The sequence below is a fragment of the Poecile atricapillus genome, chromosome 15 (assembly GCF_030490865.1).
Source record: "Poecile atricapillus isolate bPoeAtr1 chromosome 15, bPoeAtr1.hap1, whole genome shotgun sequence".
NCBI lineage: Eukaryota > Metazoa > Chordata > Aves > Passeriformes > Paridae > Poecile > Poecile atricapillus.
The window spans coordinates 9,680,073-9,703,874 of NC_081263.1; the positions used below are offsets into that span (position 1 = coordinate 9,680,073).

General features: G+C 53.2%; 1 protein-coding gene across 4 annotated transcripts in view; it reads right to left on the reverse strand.

Moving 5' to 3' along the window:
• PLCG1 (phospholipase C gamma 1) overlaps positions 1 to 23,802 on the reverse strand; it is a 42,429-nt gene that overhangs the window by 15,704 nt on the left and 2,923 nt on the right. For all 4 annotated transcript variants that reach the window (XM_058850232.1, XM_058850235.1, XM_058850233.1 and 1 more), the window contains exons 2-9: positions 8,908 to 9,060; positions 8,486 to 8,579; positions 7,975 to 8,022; positions 3,607 to 3,691; positions 2,465 to 2,548; positions 2,272 to 2,294; positions 1,100 to 1,172; positions 25 to 126 (exon numbers count right to left, since the gene is read on the reverse strand). In XM_058850232.1, the coding sequence (XP_058706215.1) occupies positions 25 to 126; positions 1,100 to 1,172; positions 2,272 to 2,294; positions 2,465 to 2,548; positions 3,607 to 3,691; positions 7,975 to 8,022; positions 8,486 to 8,579; positions 8,908 to 9,060 (662 nt within the window). The remainder of the gene's footprint in view (positions 1 to 24; positions 127 to 1,099; positions 1,173 to 2,271; positions 2,295 to 2,464; positions 2,549 to 3,606; positions 3,692 to 7,974; positions 8,023 to 8,485; positions 8,580 to 8,907; positions 9,061 to 23,802) is intronic.

Consider the following 23,802-nt stretch of genomic DNA (forward strand, 5'->3'; position numbering starts at 1 on the left):
CACGCCACCTTCACGGTGCCTTACTTCATCCAGGGAGAAATAAGGCTCGTCAATCTCCCTCAAAGGGTCTCTCAGGAAGTTGAACATGAATTCCTGTACCTGAAGGGTATCTGCAGCCCAGAGCTCCTGCAAAGCCCAGGGGAGACATAAAGAAGCCATTTCAGAATGTATTACTGCAAACCACATGCAGTTCGAAGCTTTAACCATTAAGGAGGTGGTTTTTGATGCAAGATCATCTCTGCCAGGAACTCAACTGTCAGCACAAATGCTGGAGAGCACACAAGGAGGAAATCTGCCTTGCTTCTGAGTGGGCTTCATTTTCTCAATGCCGTGCATTTTCCTATCTGATGGCTCCTTCAAACACATCTGCCATCCCTCTTCCATTGGCAGCAAAACCAACCCAGCTTCCTTTGGCCCTCTGTCCCTGGGTTTATTTCATTAGCCACCAAAATACTGCATCTCCCCACTGGTTAACTCCCTGAGGGCTGCAGACCACAGGCAGGCAGGTGGCAGTGAGGGTCAGGGCAGAGCAGGAGCCACGAGCCACAGCAGTGCTTCTGCCAGCCAGCTCTGCCCTCCTGGAGGAAACCAGCAATGAGCCAAGGAGTCTGTGCTGCCCACAAATGCACTGCTGGTGCCTGTGTGTGTCTGCACATGCATACCATGCTTCTGAGTGACCCAAGATTGCTTTTAATTGAAGAATCAGCAGCTGAATCCATCAGCTACTCCTCAGGAATGCTGACACCTCCTGAGCCACAGGATGGACATGACCTCTTGGCTGCAGCAAACCTTTGGTAACCAGCTGAGGTCATGGGGACTGGGCCAACCTCCACTGATCAATTCCTGCTTCCTGAGACCCCCATTCCTCCCACATCTCCTGGTTCCTTTTCTGGACAGGGTGCCTGGCTGAGTTCAGGTTTGCCCTCCCCAGTGCTTCCCCTACAACACCTCCTGCTCCAGAAGGATGTGCTGTGCCAGGCAGAGCAGCCCACAGCCAAATGCTCCCAGCTCCACAGCAAGGCTATCCTCTGAGCACTGGACCCCTAACACCATCAGTGCCCACCCCACTGTCCCTCCCCACTGCCTGTGTTGAGCTCACCCTCTGGTACTCCAGCAGAAACTTCTGCAGCTCCAGCAGTGACACCTTGAAGTGCTCAGACCTTTCTCCACCCCTGACAAGCAGAGAGAGAGAAGCTCCAGTCAGTAGTGCAGCACATCATGTGAGATGCCATCTGCCACCCCCCTGGCCCTACAGCCAGACGTGCCCTGAGCATGCAGCACCGCAGGAGCAGAGTGGGGTGAGCAGAGAGCTGAGCAGAGCAAACACGTGTCCCCATCTCAGAAACAGGTACTACTGCAGGAGCAGTACAGGGTTCACACTGTCAAGGGCATGGTAACGTGAAACTCTGGTGAAGGGCAACAAAAACCATTAGAGGGAATGGAATAGCAAAGAAAAAAAAAAAAAAAAAAGAAAAAAAAAGAAAGAGGGTCCGGCTTGTACCTGAGTGTAAAGAACTAAACAGGTGAAGGGCAGTTGAGGGGTGACTGCAGACAGGACAGACCTACAGGTATGCAGAGAACATGGACTCGTGGGGGCAAGACACAGGGAATGAAGAAGGGAACTGTTTGTAGCTGATAATCTCAAAAGACTGGTCCATGACTGCTGTAAATCACAATGGACAGCCAAGGGCCATGCTGGGCATAAACACAACAAAATCCAAAGTGGACTGGGCAGTGCTGGCTGCCCTGGGCAGAGGGATGAGCCAGATGGTCTGCTGAGGATCCTGACATCTTTTTTCTATGGTTATAGGAAAAAAAGGAAGGAAACCATTGGGAATTACCTGGACAAGTCAGTAAGTATTTCACTCTTTAGCTCCTGTGTTTAAATTCAAGCTCCTTCTATCAAGGCCAAGGTGAGCAGAGGGCAGGGAAGGGCACAGCTGGTAATGGCACCAGGGGCACTGCCTGGGTGGGGAGGGCTCTGCAGCCACCACAAACATAATCCCTGGGAGATGACTCGAGGTCTGATCCCTTCACATCAACTAGCTGACGGGAGCTGGATCCCACTGGGTTGTCTGGGAGGGAGAGAGCCCTCCCTGCCCCGAGCTAAAGCGTCTACAGCAACGATGCTTGTTCAGAGCACAGAACCACAGGCAGCACAGGAGCAGGAGGAGTGCATAATGCCTCATCCCAACATGCTGCTGCAGCCTCCAAAGCACATTATGGAGCAAAAACCCCAGCCCCTTCCCCAGAGAATAGAGAATTATCCACCTTTCCAGGAACGGCACATCCATCTGCAAAAGAAGAAGCACAAGCATTTGGTTTGCACTCAGTAACTTCTTTACTCCCAAGAGACGAGCTCACCCCGAGGGCAGCAGGGTTAAAAAGTCAGTTAAGTGGGAAAGCCCAGTAACAAATAAGGTTTTTCCCTTCCCTTTCCTCCCCTGGAGAATTCAGCTCTTACTGTTTTCTGAGCACTGAACATCAGGCTGCGGTAGAGTTGCGCAAACTGCCCGTACGTGATATCCCCGTTCCTCTGCTCCACGTCCTGAAAAAGAAACCAAACCCAGAGGTCTTACAGAGACCACAGGTAACTCTGCATGGCTTAGGGAATGTCTCTTCCCACCAATATCCCTGGAGTAAAAAGGAGAGAAAGGCCAAAACCCATCCAGATTTTGCCTCCTGCACAATGGACTCAAGTTGTGCCAGGGGAGGATTAGATTGGATATTTTGAAAAATTCATGAAAACAGTGGTCAGGCATTGGAACAGGCTGCCCAGGCAGTGGTGGAGTCACCATCCCTGCATGTGTTCTAAAAACATGTGGCTGTGGCACTTGGGGACATGGTTTAGTGGGCATAGCGGTGCTGGGTAATGGTTGGACTCGATTTTAGAGGGCTTTTCCAACCTTAACAGATCTGCCACAGTCTCTGCTGTGACCAGGCACAGACCCTGCAGTGCCCAGGGCACAGGCACATCCTAAAATGAGTTCCACAATTCCCCAAACTCACCCATACGAAGGCATCACCATGCTGATAAAGTGTCACCACTTACTTGAATACTTACAAAAGGATAATTTGATTTTTCGTTTGCCCAGAGTACCTGAGGTGTCTGGAAACTGTGAGACCCAAAGTGTGTGCTCTCCTTGGGATACATCACTCTTTGGCCTCGAAGTTCTGTGCTGGTGGGAACAGCTGGTCACCAGGAGATGACCCTTCATCCCTGGTCAGTGGTGATGCTGGCAGAGCATCACTCGGTGGCAGGGCGTTGCAAGAGCAAGGATGCAGGACCTGGTAGCTGGTCTGCACTCTACCCCAGCAGCACCAGCCCATGACTGGAGCCAGGAGCAATGAGGGGAATGTGGGAGGCAGGGTGGGGTAAGGAGAGGGTGCTGGCCACAAATTGGCCAGGGTGCGGCACCCAGTGGGAGCTGGCACCTCTTCAGTCACCACCGTGGGTGGGGGCCCTCCCAGGAAAGGCTGGGAGGCTCTGCAATATGCAAACACTCCCTGGGAGTTTAACCACCACCAGGTTTTGCTCAAAGGCAGGCAATGGACTGCTGAGGGTCCCTAGTGCTGAGGGGGAGAGCGGAGGGGTCACACACTCACCGTGAGTCTCTCCCGCAGGAACCTCATGTTGGGGACCCGGTAGTTGACCTGAGACAGCATGTTCTTCAGATCCTTGGCAGAGATCCTGGCTCGGCAGGGGAAAGAGGGGAGATGTGTTCAGGAGGTCTGGGATGGAGGGGCCTCCCCCTGGGGCAGGATGATGCACAGAGAGGCTGTCCCCAGAGGGACATCAGCTGTGACACAAGGATGGACACCTGACCCCAGAACGATGCTGAGGGAACAGTGGGGAAGATGTGAGGAGCAGAGAGAGATATCTACACATCAGTGGGGACTGCAAATACTGCTCCTACAACTCCTGACAGAGCAGGGTGAGCCCAGCACCCTCTGCCCCCTCGAGCTGATGCCACAGCTGGCAGGCAGCACCCCCTGCTTCAAATGAATGACTGGGAAGAAGCATTTTTCAAGTATTTGTGCCCCAACATGGATGCTGAGTGACCAACTCCCTCCCAAAACCCCCTCCCCAGCCTGCTGGAGGAGGACAGGCTCTCTTAAGTGGTTAGGACTCAGCTAATTTTATCTTCAGCAGAGGAAAAAAGCAATTTTGGTCCCCAGCCACAGCACTGCCACTTGGTGCCCAGCTGTGCTCTCCAGCCACACAAGCTGCAGGCAGGGAGCAGCCAGCGTGGCTGTGCTTCCCAAAGCCCTCCACACCAAAGGTGCTGGTTCCTGGACCAGGGAAAGCTCCACTGCCAACCCTGAGCAGGATCCCACACCCCAGCAGGCAGAGACAGGCAGGAAGAAGCTCTGGGCTACCCTTGCCTGTTCCAGAGCTGTCCCCCCATGGGGTAGCAGCCCTACAGCAAGGAAAAATGAGGATGCCTCCCATCTGCAGGATTTAGAAGCTGAGGGGTCTGTGTCCAATCATTTTCTGGCAGCTCCTGCCTTAAAAGCAAGTCCTGGGAGTCCACCCCTGCAAACACAGATGGTGCTTCTGTCCCCCACTGAGCACGTGGGAACACAGGATTCTACAGGATGCTCCCCCATCCCACAAAGTATAGGGCAAATCTGGAAATCCTTATGGCTTTGGGGCGAAATATAAAAAAAACAGGGAGGATGTCCTGCACAGGGGATTTAACCTGGGTGCATGCTGGCATTTACATGTGACCCACATCTTTTTTACGCTTTTCCCTGAAAGCAGGGTGATCTCAAACACCACAGGAAGGAGGAGGGATGGAGAGAGCTCCATGGAGAGGGAGAAACCGGCTGGTGTCAGGCGCTGCAGAGATGAGGGCTGGGCAGCCTCGGGACACAGAGAGCCCTTGTTCCTGGGCTCAGAGCCCTGGGGATGGACACACACGGCCAGAGCAGGACCTGCCCCAGCTCCTGTGCCCTGCCCAAGGCCAGCACCCGGCCATCCAAGGACTCTGCAGTGTCCCGCTGCTCACTGGCAGAACAGAAAAAGAAGTAAAAAAAAAAAAAGCTGGGAAATGGCCCCAGGTTCCCCTTCTCTCACGGCTGTACAGTCAGCAACACACACCCAGCACTAGTACCTCCCCCTGCACCTCTATCTCCCTGGGCAGGTGAGGTTACCCTGGGGGCTCAGAGTGAGTGTTCTGGGAGGAGATCCCTGCTCCAGCACACCCAGCACCCCTCATCATGTGCAGGGTCCTGTGTGACCCCCCTGGGGTCCTGGCTGAGAGCGAAATGCGTGGAGCAAGCCAGGAGTGCAACGAGAGATCCCTCACACGTCAGGAACCACAGCATCTAACAGCAGTCATGGGACCCCCAACAGGACACACAGAGTCCCCAGGGCTGCCCAGCAGCAATCCCTCCTTGGTGAGAGCATGAGACTGCAAAACAGCTCAAGCAAAAAGAGCAGGAGGGGCTGGAAGAGCAGAACCAGCAGCAGCCATCCCTGGAGACTCCCTGGAGCCGACACTCAGCTCTGGTGATGCTGAGCTGTTTCACAGGAGCTGCTGGACCACAGCCCTGCTCGCTGATGTGACAAGAGCAAGCCCTGTCAAAGCTGCGACCAGCATTTCCCTCTTGGCTACAGGAGGACAGGGTATGAAAGGATTTATATATTATGTGTTATTCATCATGTTAAAGTGCTGGAGACCTTGGATAAACAGCTTGGTAGTATTTTCAGACTAGAAAGTAAAAACAAAATAAACTAATTTTTTCTGTGGAACTTTTTGAAGGTTTCATGACAAACAGGCCAGAGGCCCAGCCCTCTCACAGGGGATGGAAACATTCCCCTGCCAGCCCTCAGTGCTGTAAAACGCTTCCCCCAGCCATGGGCAGCTCTCCTGGCCAGAGGTGAAACAGTCTCCTCCACAGCAGTTAGAAAAAAAAACCCCAGCATCCTGTTATCCTCCTCTTTCCACCTAACCTCCTGTGGAAAAACAAATACCCAAAGGCCCAGCAGCCAGTGGAAACAGCCACGGTCTGCCGGTGTGCTGGGAGGGACGTGCACCCAGCCAGGGATGGAGGAAAGGAGAGAGAAGAAAGGGCACAACAGGCTGGGCATGGGGTACACAAATGCTGGGAATGATTTCTGTAGCTGCCAAAACCCCGTCTGTTCTGGAAAGGATCAAGGACGGTGTGAAAGTGGTTTTTTTTTGTTTTTTTTTTAAATAAATAAAAAATCACAACTCACTGTTCCCTTTGAAAATCCACTTCCAGGCTGAGAAGCAAAAGCAAAGAGCTCAGTGACATTAAATTTAATGCTGAAATGCCTCACAAGGGCCAAGACTTAATCCAGGAGATGTGTATGTCCCATAACTGTAGCCTCTACCTTGCAGAAAACACATGGATGCTTGTAACATGTTTGTAAAATGGGAAGAACCCAAATCTTTCCACCTCTGTTGCTGTTTCTCTCCTTTCTCTGCCTGGGCTGGGACAGCAGCTCTCCTAATTAAGGGTTTTGCACTGAAACCTTTCCCTGTGGTTGACAGGTAATATATTGGATTTTGCTGCCTTAATTCTAAATGCTAATAGAAAGATGATATCAATAGAAACAACAGGGATGCAACAGGCTCCACTGACCTGCCTTGGGCAGACAGATCTATACATGCAATCTCTTTCTGTACTGTTGGGATGTCATTTCATCAGTTATACTGCATCACCAGAGGGGAAAAAGGACCAATTATTTCCACTTTTCCTGCAATCCTCCTCCAAAACCTCCACACAGCTACCCCTGCACCTACCTCTGCTCTCCATTGCAGAATTAGGAAATACTGTGCCCAGTCATCACTGTGTCTACAACCCAAGCCTGGATTCAAAAGGTGTGTGGCTTATACAGAGCAGCTGCACCAGATTAAAGCTCCTCTTCTTCCCTTTCTGCCTCTGTGAGGATTTATCCCTCCTCCACAAAATCCCCGTGCACCCAGCAGTGCTTTTGTCATGCCACAGGATAAATCACTGCAAAGGCAAAAATGTCCAGTGCTGCAGGATCTTCCCCATGCAACACAATCCTGCCCTGCTCCTGGACAGGCTGAATTTATCCCCTGGCTGGCTGTCCTGGGAAGGACACAACAAGGACAAAGCAGAGGATGCTCTGGACCCCAGTGTTCTGCAGCCAGTCCTCTCTGGATATCAGAGCATGGAAAGGGGGCAGGTGGGCCCCACGTGCTCCACAGCAGCTGGGGGGCACGGGCTGATGCCCCCAGGGGAGCACATGAACATGGGAATCAATGCTGAGAGGTTAATGGGCTCAGTTAACATCACAGGGGAGAAGCATGTCCAACAGCAGCTCAGTGGGAGCACGCTGGCAGCCAGCACTGGGACTGCAAACTGCTGATGGCAGTGGGACAGAGAGCAGAGCACGGTGGAACTCACCTCCCCAGAAGGAAAACCCTCCCTTATCTCATGGTGAATCATGACCCAATTCCCTTCCCTTACCTCCTCATGACAAATGTGACATTTTACTTGCTAGGGCAACACTGAGTATTCACCCAAGAGCCCCACCAGCCAGGCAGTGGGATGATCCACAGCCTCATGGGCCTCAGAAAAGGAGAACAGAACAAACAGGGTGGAGAGTAATAATCACAACCCTGATGGGGTGCCCTGAACTGCCTCTTGGCTCTTTGATGGCTGCTTCCTTGGGTGGTGCCAGGTGGGGGGAAGGTGTTTCTCAGCTGTGGGCTCTCAAGGTGTTACTGGGTCTAAACACCTGAGAAATAGGTCAGGAAAACAAGACAGGTTTTTTTTATGGTTTGTTTTTTGTTTTTTTTTTAATTCAGTGAAAATCAGCCAGGGAAGTTTGGGACTTAGATTAAGGCTCCTTGGACATTAAAAGCCTAAAGAACCCAACAAAAAATCCAAAGGCTGGGGTTTCAAGTCAAAGGTGAACCCTTCCAGCTCAAACCCTTCCCTGAGGATGACTGCAGGTTTCTCCCTCCTTACCTGTCTTCCCGGTTGCGATCCAGGGAGTAGAACTGCTTCCGGAGCCACCTAGGTGGGAAGGCACAAACAGGCACACACCCTCAGCCCCAGCTCCTCAACAACCAGCCCAGTCCCAGTCTCTCTCTGGAAGATGCTCAGTGCCACACCATCCACTCCCACATCCCTCCTTCCCACCAGAGAACCCGGCTCTGCCCCCTCTCAGAGGCAGCTCACCCTGTTTTTGTGCATGTGACAAGTTCTGCTTTAAAAATGCCTCTGCAGCGAAGTGCTACAGACAATACAGGCTGTGCACACACAGAAACATCAATTTGTGGTAAAACTCCTTCTCCCTGATGCATGAGATCAAAGTCTGGGTCAGCAGGATGAAGCCTCTGGAGTGCAGAGGCAGAAGCGCTGGGTCAGCAGGGCTCAGAGAAGGAATGAGATGTCACTGCACTCACCTTTTTCTGTCAAAACAGACAGAAAGGGGAAAACAGAAAGCAAGTGCAGGAAAAGGATGGTTTTTCCTCACCTTTCAATCTGCAGAGGAGTGGGTGCCCTCAGAGTGTCTGCCACCAGCCAGCTCAGCCCCTTGATCCACATATTGACCTCATCCTCGGAAGTGGCTGTGGAAAATTCAGAGGAGAGGTGGGAAGAAGGGACTCACAGGTTTGATCACCAAACCAAACCTCTTGGGACCATCTCCAGCACCTTATATGCCTTATTCCTTGCTTCATCCCCTTTCTGGTAACATTTCAGCCCCATGCAAGTGCTCTGGCTGGCTCCTCTCCCATGGGATGGATGTGGCTGGCTGGACCTCTTGCCCTGCATGTCCCACTCCCTCCTCCTTCAGCTCCCGAGAGCTGGGAGTTATCTTTGTCCCCAAGCAGCGAATCTGTTTGGCTCCTGTGAGGATGAAGTTCTGGCTCAACCCCAGGGCCACGAGAGCTTTACCTTGCAAGCTGAGGGTCTTCAGCCGGAATTCTGTGCCATAGAGGACAACAAAGCAGTGAGAGTGGTCTGGTCGGAAACACGGATCCTCCTGGTACCGGTCGAAATCACGGGAGTTCTTTCCTGGACGAATCTCTTTGATTTCACGAATATCCACTAAGAAAAAAGAAAAACAAAGGGGATGTTCAGTGAATAGCTTGGAATTCCCACGGTATTGGAGAGGGAAGGGCACAGATGAAGTGGATTTAGTCATCTGAAGAGCTGGGTTTGCACCTATTACATGCTGGCAGCCCCAGGCCTGCAGCCTGTAAACACAGCCCCCTCTTACTAATTCCCTAGGAGGTTTCACCAGCCAGCACACCCCTATTTATCGCTGTAAATAGGTAATAAATTCCTCAAAAACGTCTGAATGTCTCTCCCACAGGGATCCCCTGGAAGGGACAGTTGTGAGCATGCTGCAGCACTAGCACCAGGCAAGGAGAAGAAGCTGAAGAGACAGTGGTAAGGGATCATCTCACAGCCTCCCTCCCTAGAGGAAATTCTGGGAAAGGACTCCTATTGCCGTAGAACAAAGAAAAAACAACAGCAGCAGCAAGGCAAAAAAAAAAAAAAAAAAGAAACCCAACCCAAACCCAAGAATTTTTGCTTCCTGGAAAAATAGTTTCTTAAATGCTCGTGGGAATCAAATAACAACATTTCTGAGTCACGTTTCCAAAGCAGATGATGCTTCTGAGCAATGCAGGATGGAGATTACTGCAAACCTGGCATGTAATTCATCCCAATTAAACTCCATTTACAGCACTCACTGTGGATCGTCTTGCCTTTCATTCCTACTTACTGCAGCTCAAAACTAGACAGAAATGTGACCTGCTCATCACCCACCGACAGCACTAAACCGCATCATGAGAGATGATGCTCTCTCCAAACCCCACAGCAAGGCAGACACAGGGATTGACTTTGGGAGGACTTGTAAAGCACAAAGAACCTGGGATCCTCTCTTGGATCTGCACTGTGGGTGCATCTGGAGACAGTGGCAGCCTGCTCATTGCCTTGCACAGGACATATCCAGACTGACCACTTTGTGAATTTTGGGGGTGTCCTGTGCAGAGCCAGGAGCTGGACTTTATAATCCTTGTGGGTCCCTCCCAACTCAGGATATTCTATGAATCTAATAACCCTCCAAAGCTCATCAAGTTGTGACAAGAGCACAGAAAGACCCTGTTCCTTGGGGCTGCAAAGGAAGGACAGACAAGCTTCCTAAAATAAGCAGGAGTGTGACTTTTTGAGGCATCATCCACCTTTTGGAAAGGAGCTGTCTGGCAGTTCAAATGTTAGCATAACCTTACCCATGTGCTCATATCCTTAGTGACACAGCAGGTTATTTTAGCCTGTAAAAACCCCTATCACAGTTCAGCTCTTTGCATCCAGGACACGCACAGTGGGGTTGAAGGCTAATCCTGTCCTTGGAGGATGCAGGGTTTGACCAACACAGTGGGGGGGAAACCTGTCAGATGGGTTTTCATGGTAATTTACCAAGCAATAACCACCAAAGGAAGGTGCTGGAATATTCCTGGCCTGCCTTTGCACCACGCTGCAAGCAGAGCTGCCCTGTGCTCACCCACTCCCTGCACAGAGCACCAGCAGGTCACTACCTAGTGAGGCAGAGCTGTTGTCATGAAGTGCACACCTAAAATCTGCGCAGTGGAGAGAGCCCCGGAGCAGGTGAGGTGCTTATCAAGGACAAAAGCACGCAGGGAATTCCTAGGGCAAAGGGCAGCCTCCGTGAGGATCAGGCAGGAACCTCCAGCCCACGCATGCTTGCAGCTGCTTGCTCCTCTCTGTCGTCCTCCCCGACCTGCCCAAGTGTGCCGGGGTTTGGTTAGTGCAGCCCTCTTCTCACCACAGAGCAGCAGAGCAGCCTCTCCCAGCCACTGCCTCCAGCACCTTCCCGGCCCCCTGGCAGCTGGAAGGAAGTGACTCTGAGCAGGAAGCACAACGAGCACAAATGCCACCATCCCCAAGCAGCAAGGGCTGCAAGGAGGCTTGCCTGCACCAGTCCTCTCCCTCTGGAGAGTGGGACCGTGGCAGCAGGGAGAGGAGGGGTGGAGGGGTTCTGCTCTAGCCCAGCTCTCACAGAGACACTCTGGGGGCTCTGCCACACTCAGCACCAGCGAGTTTCCCACTCAGTGGTGGCACAGGCTCCGTGACATGACCCACGTGTCCCACCATGGGGCTGCACCTTGAGTCCTGGGAAAGTCCTACCAGGGATGTGGGCAAAGACACAGGGTTAAGCTCCTGGTGGGATCCCAGCTCCACAGGCCACATGCACACCTGGGCAGGGGAACGAGGGCAGGTGACCTGGGTAAGCCCTCCAAAGACAAGTCCTCTGTCACCAAGGCGAGCCACATTTCCTCCTGCCCGAGCTGCCCGCTCCCAGGGCGTGCTGGGGGAGGCAGAGTGTACAAACCAATCCCTATCCCATCTGGGATTGGCAAGAGATGAAGAACTTGGTCCCTCAGCGATGGCAGAGGGAAGCTCTGACGGCACATGAACCCTGCTGCAGCCTGGCAGAGCTGGATGCCCCAAGGAACCAGCAGCAAGCAGGGATGGATGAGCAGCAGATGAGATGGGAGGCCAGGAGCAGGCTGGCTCCTCTCCAGCCCTCCCAGGCGGGTGTGCAGACAGGAGCCAGGAGAGGCTCCGGGAAGGAGGCAGCAAAGCCCATCCAGCCAGAGATGCTCTGAGCTCCCCACATGGTTCCATGCTCCACACTGAGCCTTCCCATGGCTGTACAAACACTTGTGCCCTTCACAACCTCCCAAACATCCACTGCCAGAAGAAACAGCCTGGCCCTCCCTTTGCCTCCAGCACTGGGGAAAAAAAAAAACAAAAAAAGAAGAAAAAAAAAGAAGGGTAACATTTCTGGGCAAAGAGCCCTCCTTTCAGCAGGAGTGGGTTGCATCAGAAAGAAAAAGCTGACCCCAGATCCACCTCCCTCACCATGTAAGAAAAAAACCCACCAAATTACCCTCTGGTTATGAGAAAACCAGATCCACCCTTGAAGTCATTTAAAACTGAAACTTCATCCAAGCCTCATTTACCCGCTGATGGATAGGGTGTTGTAACGTGTAAGGATAAGGACAGTCTGGAACAGGCTCTGAGGGTTGCAAAATCACCACCTCCAGAGGATTTTTGGAATGATGGAAAACTGATTTTTTTAAAAAAAAAAAATTTAGAAAAAGCTGACCAAAAGAACATTTAGCCAGATTACTTTCCAGGATGGGTTTATCAAGGACAGCCTCCAAACAAACACCCACCCCCTCAACTGGCATTGCTGGGTCTATGTTTCCCTGTGGAGAAATGGTGCAGCGAGAGCCACAGGGTCACTGCCAGCCCAGCCTGACCTCAGCTGGCTGACATGGACTGATCCTGCCCAGGGGCAGCAGAAAAGCCTCCAGCCTGCTCATTCTGGCAAAGAAAAAGAGGTTTAAAAAGCCAGAGTCTTCCTGCTCTTTAGCACTGTGGATCCCCCTGAGCACAGCCATGTGGTCATCCCCAGGCTTCCCATCACTGGAAGGGGCACCGGAGGGTCAGGCGGCCCCCAGGGAGAAAGAGGAAGAAGACAGGTACGTGCATGTGAGTAAAATACAAGAAAAATCTATTATGCAACAGCGTGGACAGTAAAGCAGTGCCACTTCCCTTGTAATATTTCAGTGGAAGCCCCCTGGATATTGGGGCCTGCAGGGGGATCGCGGCTCACCTGCTCCTGCTGGCACCCACCAGCCGGGTGATGCCCCCCGAGCAGCCCCGGCCCTGCTCAGCACCTGCAACCCAGCACCGCCTGCCAGGAGAACAAAAACCCCACCACAACTCCCGGGTGAGCTCGGGAGAGCTCTAAGTGCTTGGCTGGCCGGGGGCCAGAGCCCTCAGCACCTCGCAGTCTGGAGCCTGTCGCCTGCCCTTCGCTGCTCTGCTTTGCCCCTGCACGGCCCCATCCCGTGTGGGGCTGAGGGGGAGTCGGGCAGGCCCAGCCGGGCCGGGATCTGCTGTGGGGTGGAAATGGAGGCAGCTCTTAGGCCACGCGTGTCACACCCGCAATGAGGACACCAAACCCTGCCCTTCGCCAGAAGCCAAGCAGTCAGCCCCACCAATTAGGGGTACATCTCACATTAGTGCTGGTGTTCAGAGTGACAACAGCTCAACCTCTCAAGGCCACAGGCTTCCCTTCAGCGACAAGCCCAAGGCAGACAGGGAAATGGTGAATCGAGCATCCTTGCTCGGTTACCGCATCCCCCTCGCGCTGCTCAGCATCGGCTATCGGGTTTCCAGAGGAAGAGCTGGGGCCATTAACAGATGGCTTATCCAGACAGGACAACAAGAAACCAGCTGAGGCCTCTCATTTGACCTTAACTTGTTTTTCAGAGGGCAGGGAGCATGGCTGAGGCATCCACGGAGGCCAACAATCACCAAACCAGCAGCACCCTGTGCCCCAGAGCATCCTCACCCCCTATGAACTAAAAAGGCGACTCAGCCCTTTCAATTAAGCACTCAAATTCCCCTAAAATGTTCTCTCACTTCCCTTGTTGTTCCAGGGAGGAGCCATCCTAGTGCCCAGGGGTCCAGTGGGTGCCACTGCTCTTGTTGCTACAACATGCAGGTGGTACTTCTGCCTCAGGAAAAGATGCAGGTAAAGCTCTTTTCCCCTCCAGACTCAGCTCAGGCTGTCTCCGGTTGTTCTAAAAATGTGCTTCATCTCATCTGCATCAGCAAACTGGATTTTTTGCTCCAAGCCACTGGATTTTGCTATGAAGCAACTGTCTCAATATCACTACCCCAGAGCCAGCACATCCATGCAGAAAGCACCTTGGGAAAGGAGATGCTGGGGGGGAAAAGACCTTGATGGGCTAGAGATGGGACAACGAGGAGTTCCAGATTAGCCAGGGTGACTGGGGCTAGCCTAGGCCCCGACTCAGATCCTGCCTCACCTCTCAGCAATCCCTGTCACTCAGTGTGGAGTGAGAGGATCTGGCAGAGAGCTTAAACACCACCTGGGCAGTGGCACCTCAGCAGCCCATGCGGGGCACATGGGAACATGCTGCCTGCTCTGTGGGCACCGGGGCTTCCTGCCTGAGCCTCTGCTGTGCCCCCCGGTCACATGTCCTGTGGCTGCTGAGCTCCTGCTCCTCCCTCCCCTGTTCCCACCTCCAAAATCCTTATCACCTGCAGAGGAAGCTGCAGGAGATGCGCAGGGAGATTAGGGGATGCTGCGCTGCCGCATCGCTCCGCGGGCTGGGGGAGAGGATGTGAGGAAGAGACCTTCCCTCCTCCACCCCACACATATCCCACATTAGGGGCCAGAGCAGGGAGGCAGAGGTCAGGCCTAGACTTTGCTTCTACAAGGCATGGTGGCCTCTTCCCAGGCTGCCTTGCCAGCATCAGCCTCACACAGGTGGCCTTCAAGAGCTCTTGAACATCCTCTTGATGTGAGAACCAGAGGCAGCTGTGGGCTGGCAGCTGCCTGACCTCTTATCGTCAGCACATCTCTCCCACTCACCCCCAGCTGCAAGAAAACACGAATAAAAAAACAGAGCTGATCCTCCAAGTGAGCAAAGCAGGATGCTGTTACCTCACAGTCTCTGCCTACAGCCAGCGGTGGGGAGCTCAAGGAGACAGGCAGCAGATGGCAAATGCCAGGCAAGGGCTCCAGAAACCCTCCTCCTCGAATGTGCTGGGGCTCCCTTTTGTCCTCCATGGAAATTTTGTCTTTGTGGAGCTGTGGGGTTTTGTCCCAAACCCCAAGCTGCTGGTTGTACCCACTCCCACATGCAAGGCTGGCACCTCTGAGAGCCCTGGACTTGCTGCGCTGTCACCATACAGGACATGGGAGCACATTTCCACCCCAGAGAGAGGCAGAGCTGCTCCAGCTGAGGCAAAGCCCCAGTTTTTGCTTGCACAGATGCTGCTCTGAAGATGTTGGTGTCCCTGTCCCAGATGAAATCAGGCCAGTGGCAGCAAGCAGAGAGACCCTTCAGTCATCGCCCTGTCTGAGAGGCACAAAGTTCCACTGACTCATCTGGAAATGGGAAGCTCAGCTCTGGTGCTCGGGACAGCCTGTCTTGGGAAGGCTCCACAATCCACCCCCAAGGTGACCTTTCTTCTGCATGGCATTGCAGGCTCCATCCCCCGCAGCCCTGGGTGAGAAATGTAATGACCTTAAAGGAGCAGAATAAACCAGAGGGAGGATGGGATGAAGCTGTGAGCACAGCTCCTGCCTCTGCCACTCTTCCTCCCTCCAGGGAAGGAGATCCACAGGTGGGCAGGGGCAGATTGATGCTGTGTCTCAGCATGGAAGAGGGTGAGAGGCTCAAGGAAGCTGCAGGTGTCCTTCATGGAAGGGCTGAACAGGGAACCCTTCTGTGCAACATCTCCGCATCCCTCTCCTGGGCCTTACAGGGTCACTGATGCCCCCAGGCTCTCAGCCAGCCAGAGTGCTCACTGCCAGTGAGGAGAAGGGATGGGACCAAGCAGACTGGCAGAAACCAAGCAGGACAGAAGGGCAGAGGTGGCAATCCAGCAGTTGTGAATGCACAGCTCACAGCCTGACAGCCAGGAGCCTGGCAGGGACAGTGAGGAAGCCCTGGCAGAGGAAGATCTGGGGACCCGAGTGTCCAACAGCAGCAAGCTCTCCTTGGGGATTTTGGGGATTTCTGCACTCAGCAAAGGTGCCCTCCCAGCCCATGCCCAGGGGTCATGCCCTGTCACAAAGCAACTGGAGACAAGAGTGACCACACATTGTCCCCAGGACAGGGCACAAAGGCGAGGAGTGAAAACCAAAGGACAGAAAAGATTTGTCACTGTCAGTGATGTTCAAATGCTGTGACTCAGTTGTCATCCACCCCACCAGACGATACAATCGAGTTTCCGTGACAGCAATTTACAGCAGAGGTGCCTGCTGGCCAGGACCCTCAGTGGGCAGCAGGGAAGTGGCTTGTCCCTGTCCCTGTCCCTCTCAGGGCTTGAACTCTGCAGTGTGAGGGCAACACTGGGGAGAGAAGGATGGGATAAAGATTCCATCTGCTGCTGAGCTGTTCATGGTCATCACAACAGCCTGACCCCTTCCTATCCCATGCTCAGCTCAAAAGCTATTCTGAGACTGGCAGGGTTGAGTATTTGCCAGAGCACAGCTGTGACTTACAGATGTGTGCCTTCCCCTCCATCTCCCTCTGTGCCACTCTCTGCAGAGAGCCCCAGGGGCTGGACCACCTCAACCAATAAATGCAGGGAGGCACCTCCTCCTGTCACCTCCTCCTCCCTGGGTTCTCCACCTGAGTCACTTCTACCCACCCCAGCATAAGCCAGACACAGTTACCAGAGCAGCTGCTGGTGAAATCAAACTGTCCCAATGTGGTTAGAGATGGAAACAGTGACTCTCCCCACCAGATTTGCTTTTGCTGCACTAACCATGATGGGACCCCCCCAGGGCTGGCATCACCTTCCAATGCCAAGGCAAGATTTTGGGGGATAACCAGCCAGCAGCTCTTCCTTACAGCACCATCCAACTGAAGATGTCCAGGCACTGAGCAGACACTATCCAAGCCACACACTGCCCTGGCAGGTAACAGCATTTTCAGTTTATGGGGGAGAAACAGAAGCTCTTGGTGATGGTGTGAAACCACTTGGGATTGTTTGTTGTTTTTTTTTTTTAAATGACCTCACCTGGGATTTATTTGGTCCCCAGAACTGGAGACCTCTTCCTGTTTGTACTCCAGCCTGCTGCATGGTTCATATCAAACCTGATGTATCAATGCTCCAAAAATTTCATTCCCTCACCTCTAGACCTCTTCATAACACAGCCCAGAGCCTGAGCTGCTGGAGATTACAGGGACAATAGTCCAACTTGAGGCAAGACCTTGAGAACAGACAGACACAAAGCACTACTGGACATGTGAGACATGGAAGAGGAGAAAAAAAAACCAAAACAACAAAAATCAATTTCTGCTGCTTTGCTGGGACACAGAGACAAGCAGAGCCAACTCCCCACTGCCCTGGCACTGGATGGAGTCTGCTCAGGAACCAGGGACACGGCTTTTTGGTCTTCTGAAGCTGAGGAGGGCAGTGAGCTGGCAGGGATTAAAAGGACTGCAAGCTCAGGAGAGATGGAGGGTATCCAAAGTGCCCTGGAATCCTGGCAAGAGAAGCCAGAGGTGGATGAGTGATGTCTAGGGGACAAGTGTGCAAGCACAGGAGCTTGGAGAGATGAGGCAGCAGGCTCTGTGTTCTGCTCTGATGAGCCCAGGGGCACGAGAGCCTCACACCAAGAAGGATTTTGACAGGCAGTGTCCAAATGCTCAGCAAACAAACCCAGCCAGTCCCCGCCCCACCTCCCGCCAGCTGGGAAGCAGATTTATGGGGCACACATTTCCAGGGCAGGGAGCCAAGGGGGTGAAAGTCCTCTCGGACATTCCCTGCTCCCAACATGGCCAAGCCCCCACCTGCAACCAGCCCCCTTTTCTGACCTAGGCTGAGGATTACACTGGCAGCGGTGAGGAGGAGGAGGAGGAGGAGGAATGAAGGATGCACCGGCACATGCAGGGGGGGATGTCCTTTAATCACCACACCATCAGCACTTCTGGGAGCAAGTAAACAGGAAAAAGACTCTCAAGCAGCTGCTGTGCCCAGCGTCCCGCGGAGCACAGCCCACAGTGACAGCTTTCCTTGATGTGGCGATTTCCAGCTCTGGCTCCTGCAGCCCTACCACGGGCTGATCCTCAAAGGGATGGGGCTCTGCACGGGGCAATCCCAGGAGGAGAGGAGCACAGGATACCACACAGGGAATCAGAGGAGCTCCAGCAAAGATGGAGAGCAGGACAGCTGGAGCAGCTCCCAGAGCCAGGAGGCAGCAGAGCATCCACAGCATTGCTGTGTCACCCAGAGCACAGCTACCCTCTGCAGCCATGCCTCCAGCACCGGGATCCTGGCTGTGCAGGGGACACCCCACACATCCAGCTCATGGGGATGGAGCTTGGAGCTGGCAGAAAAGGCAACTCTTGTCCCTAAGGCAATTCCCAGTAGGTCACTTCCCAAAGGAGCATGACTGGGAAGGCAGGAGTTCTGCACACCCCCTGTATGGAACAAAGGCTGGGGGTGAGCTGCAGACACAAGGCAGCACAGCTCTGGGACTCCATATGTCAAGGCAGGAAAAAAAGAGAAATATTCTAAGAAAAATAAAATAAATGCTTTTGTAATGGGTTGAGGAGAAAACACAACCTGTAAATCACAGTCCTGCCCCTTCTGCTGTGGCTTTTGGCCACAGCATCCTTAAGGCCAGTGGGCAAGCAGCTCAGCACAACATCCCACATCACAGGAGATCATGTCCTGGACCATGAGCTTCCCTGGGATGATTTTAAACCAGTACCATGGGATTGCCTGGCTTGGGCAGCCAGGAATGCTCTGGGGAGATGGGACTGACCAAAACCTCAGAGCAGAAGGGAGGACCTGCAGAGGAAAACAAGGGAGACATCCATCCAGATTCTGGAAGGCTTCCCATGGCTCCTCATCCAGTCAAATTCAGGACCCCAGATCAGGCTAAAGAGCCACCAGACCACAGGGACAGCAGAGATGGAGCTAAAAAGCAGTTTGAAAATCACAGAGACTTTCAGAGCATGGGCTGGCAGCATCCTAAAGCTCTGCTGACTTGTTCAGGTTTAGAGTGGCCAGCTTCTGCTAGAGACATCAGCCCATGGCTGTTTGGGTGCACGATCCTGAATCCACCTGCCATCCAGTGTTTCAAGGTGTTCAATAAACACCTTGACAAGGACAGATCAAGAGGCAGCAAGGTGCTCAGAGATAAGGACACCTGGGATAGCAGGGGTGAGCCTGGAAGATCAGAAGCAGACAGCCCTGGCTTAGAGTTCCAGGTGCTGGGGGATCTTCAGAAAGGCTGAAAATTCTCAGAAATGAGGATGTTTCTCATTGGAATCAATGTCAAAAAGCTTCTTCCAGAACTACAGAGTCCCTTTAGGAATGGCTGCTGTCACCAAGTCCCTTCCTGAGGGATCTCCCTGGTCTGGAAGATGCCCTCCCACCACTGTCTGATGTAACACCTCCAGCAGCAAAACCACGCTGGGTGGAACAGATGAGCAGGGAAAAGCCATGAGCTCACCCACCCACCCCACGTGGGCAGGACATGGTCACTGGCAGAGGATGTGCCCCACTGGTCTCACATGGGACAGCAGCAGCAGCAACCACCACGGCCAAGTGCCCTGAGGAGCCTCACAGGTTTGCTGGGGTGGTCACAGGTTTCTGTGAGCATCCCCAGATGTCAGGCACCACACAGCTCTTGCCACACAGCCGCTGTACATCTGTTGAACACCCAGAGCTGCTGTCTCCTTTTATCCTTCTCTAGACAGGGATCCCTTTAGTTGCTCTATTCCAGCATCATCTTCCACCATCCACTCACCAAGCCTGTTTGGCCAAGGAGAAGAAGGGAGGTTGTGGGGGGGAACTTTTCAAAAGCATTGTAAGAGCTTCAGAATTTTCTGATTTCTACTGCCCTTAAACCTCAGAGAACACTAGTAAGTAAAAATTCTTCTCCCCTGACTTCCCCCATTTCCTTCTACAGCATAGTAAGGTGCAGCCAATGGTTTTTAAACCCAGAGCTGCTTGGGTTTTCTGTGCTCAAAGGCCCACACCTCCTCACCACAGCCTGCAAGTTCTTCCTGGACTCCCCACACCCTCCTTCACTGTGAGCTTCTCGCTGGGTCTCACAAAACCTGCAGCAGCTCAGGAGCAGGGACACAGCCTGAGGGCTGGCTGCAGCTCCTGGAGCCACTGTCACACACCTCTGAGCCCAAACCCAGCAGCCCAGCTCTTGGCTGAGCCAGCATTAAGCACAGACTGTCACTGTTGGTCTCTTCATCTCCCAGAGCACAGCCCACCACCAGAGTAGTGCTGGGGTACTCCTACAGCCCTGCAGAACAGCAACCACTGGCTGATCTCAGAGATATCACAGCTCCTGCCAGCCAGTCCCACAGCCTGGAGGAGATGCTCAGCACATACTGTCTATCAGGCCAACCCCGACAGGATCCCACTTTGGCAGAGACAAAGAAGCTGGACACACAAACATGTTCCACTTCCAGCAGCTTCTGAAGCTGCCATCCACAGCTGAGCTGCTGCAGCTCATCGATGAGCCTGCAACTCAAGCAGAAGTTTGTGTGATGTAGCCAAAACTGTAAGGCAGTCACAAGTGAGGGTCTGTTCTGAGAGCTCCTGCTCCATTCCAAGTGTTCCCAAGTTTTACATCCTGGCCAGGCTGCCCATCACAGCCTACTTTGATGTGGGTCAGCTCCAAAAGGACACAACAGCCCCAGTGCTCTCTGGAGGAGAAGGTCCCAGCCAAAGAGCAGTGCCCAGGTTCCCAGGAACACAGAATTTACACCAAGTCTGCACTCCTGGGCACTTGAGTGGCCAAGCCTGCTCTGCCATACACAGCACTTGGGGACTGGGACCTCAGGACTGCTCAGGGCTAGGGACTTTAGCCCTGACTCCCACCAAGGCTGCAGAGCCTCTCCTCCTGCGTCTGGAATCTGTAAGATATGCAGGAGGTCACAGGGCTGCTCACGTGGGGACAGGACAGGCATCAGTGACAGTCAGCACGTCCTGGGGATGTTCACAGTGCAGCCACTGCCATCAGATAACGGAGCCGAGCAAATGCTCTCAGATAAGGAAAACCCTGTGCAGGCAAGGCAGCTCAAACAGAGCAGCAGAGAGATCCCAGACTGGGCTGGAGAACTGCTGGCTCAGCTTGGAGATGGGGCACATTAAAGTCCTGTATAAAATCCCACAACAGAACAGCCCCCGGTGACGGGAGGTGACGGAGCTGAGCGTGGCACCCCTTGGCACGCACTCTGCAAGGCCAGATGTTCACACCCAGCTCACTCAGGTGCTCCTGCCACCACACATGGTGTCCAGCCAACAGGCAATGAGAAAGCCAAGCCCTGAAAAACTCAGCCCCTTGATGTTGGTGAGAAATAATCAGTCCAACACTTTGCAAAACCTCTCCAGCACATTCTAATTAGTGGGCTTGAGCCCCACGAGCTGATTCCTTCCATGTGGCTGACTGGCAGAGGAAGGAACCAGATGGATGGATGACGTGGGTGCAGGTACTAGAGGAAATCACTGGCCTCCCAGCCAGCCAACTTCCAGCTGCTCTCCAGGTTGCAGAGAAGCTTCTGAGATGCCACAGGAGGAGGTAACATGTCTTACTGCATGGGGAGGGGTTTTCTAACCTGCTCCTCCTGGAAGACGCTACCAAGAGTAAAAATGGGATGACAAAGGGATGTGAAGTGAGAGGCTGACTCAGTTTGGAGGTGAAGGCAGAGCAGAGCTACACTTGCTTTGTGTGTAGCAGAAACACCCTCATAAGCAGAAAGGAGGACACAAAAAACCTGCCCTCGAGAAACTCCCACAGCAGAGCATCAGCAGGGGAAACTCCAACGATCCCGACAGTCACAAGCCACGCTCTCCCCTTCCCACCCCAGCCCTTCTGCAGCCCCCTGCTCCAGGCACCTCAGGAAAGCTCCCTCCTCCCGTTCCTGCCCATGGCTGGGGCTGCATCCTGCATCCGTGGGAGGTGGAGCAGGAGGGGACCCTCCAGTGCAGGTGCTGTCCTGCACCCCAAGAGGAGCTCACTCTGAAGCTATTTCATCCTTGAAAACCATTTCTGGCTCACTCACTTCTTAAGAGCTCCAAGCTCCTCAGCTTAAGCAAATGGCCCCAAAAAAAGCTGTGCCCCAGTGGACTAATGAAAGAGGTTGGCGCTTGAAATGGCTGAGGCAAGTACGAGCCACACTTCAGAGCCACTTTGCATTAATATTTTACAGATCATTTCTTTTCTTTTACACAGGCAATGGCTTTTCTCCACCTCCAAGGGACTGAGCTCATTTCACTGAAAGCAAGAATGCAACCAGGGTTTTTTGAGGTAGTTTTTTTTTCCTCCTCTCTCTCCTCTATAAAACAAACATCTGCTCCAAATTTTCAGCTCACTCTCTGAGCAAACTCTCTGAATTTTCTGACGTGTTTCAAGGCAAACAGTTCAATTTGAAGCTGGCCTATAACCCCCTCAGCATGAGAAGGTAAGAATGCGAGACCCTTTTTTATTAAAAATAAAGAATCAGTTAACACAGGAAGTTTAAAAGAAAATAAATGCATAAAAGACAATTGACTTGAGGGATTAGCTCTACTTTGCTCTGGTTGCTTAACAAAAAGAATAGAAAATTATTAGCACTCTTCCTATTGTAGCAGGCAGGCCCTCTGCAGAGTTGATTAGCAAGAAAGCAATGCGTTGGTAATTAAACCTGGCTGGAACCCTATGGATAAAAACAAGTATTAATTGAAAAAAAATGTTGGTTTTTTTTTTTTTCCTTTGGCACAAACCAGGATTGCATTTTGCATGGTTTTGAAGAAATAAAGGAGAAGGAGGCAACTGCTTTGGAAAGGGAAAGGCTCCCTGCTCAGGGGAGCTTACCCCTCCTCCCCAGTCCTCGGCTCATGGAGTCTCATCACTCTGGAGTGAGCTGAAGAGCTCAGCGAAGAGCGGGGTCCTGTCCAAGAGAAGAGGCTCTTCATGTGTCCAAGAGAAGAGGCTCTTCACGGGGCAGCCCAGCTGTCTGGAGGCCCTGCTCTGCTGCCCAGCCAGAGCTGCCCACGGAGGGGAGATGTGGGGGACACACACAGTGTCTTTATGCAGCGCTCACAAAGCGCTACACAAGGGTCACAAAGCAGGGCACCAGGAGAGGGCTGTCACACCAGCCAGGGCTCCCTGCTCGCAGTCCCCCAGCACCTCCTGGCTCATGGGCAGGCAAGGCTGGTTCCCTGTTCACCTGTGGTGATGCCACCCAACCCTTCACAGAATCACAAGGGTAGGAAAAGTCCTCTAAGACCATCCAGTCCAAGCATTAACCCAGCCCTGCCAGGTCCACCACTGAACCATGTCCTGGTGCCACACCTACACAGCCTCCTCCCCAGCCAGGTGCCCGTGGTCCAGCCTCCCTGCTGTTAGGAGATGCTGGAGCACAGAGAGGCCTTCGTCCTTAAGTGCCAAAAGTTCCTTGCAGAGGCCAGTCAGGCCCTGCTGGCTTCAGTAGCTTGAAATAAAGGGTGGCACATCACCTCTGGGCACGGCAGCATGGCAGAGTGAGGGAACGCAGACCAGCACCATGCTGTCGAGGCACCAAAGGCACAGAGGACAGGGGGTCCCTGGACCTCTCTCCAGCAGTAGAGTGACCTTCAGCCTGCTCAGGCTCTGCTCCCATCTAAGCTCCACATCAGTGTGCACACAAAGCCAAGCACCACACAAACATTTTTTTTAAGGCAAAGAACTGGTTGCCTGTTGCAGCCCTCCAGAGTTCAGCAGAGATCAGAAGTACTGACAGACGAGCCCCCGCAGATCCTGGGGCTGCAGCTGCTCCACGACACCTCTGACAGTGATGGCAAAGCTCCAAAATGAGCACCACCACACCAAGGGATGATGGCAATGGCTGTGCCCAGTGCAGTGCTCTCCTCCAGCCCAGTGCTCTCCTCCTGGCACACTGCAGCTTTAGCCCACGTGCTTGAGGCCACCTGCAGATGAGCCAGCTGAGCCTCTGTGCCTTCATGCACTGGCCACCATGCAACAGGAGCTGCCCAGGCTGCAGCCACTTCCCAGCACTGTCAGCCACGGAGCCAGGTACCATCCTCACACACCCCTCCCTGGGACAAATACACATCTCCCTTCTGCACAACCCACCAGGAGCAGAGAAAGGAGCTCAGATCCTCTGTACTTGGTGTCCATGGAGACAGACCTCTCCAAGACATGGCCATTCACACAGACATGCCCTGAGCCCAGAACCTCTACGTGTG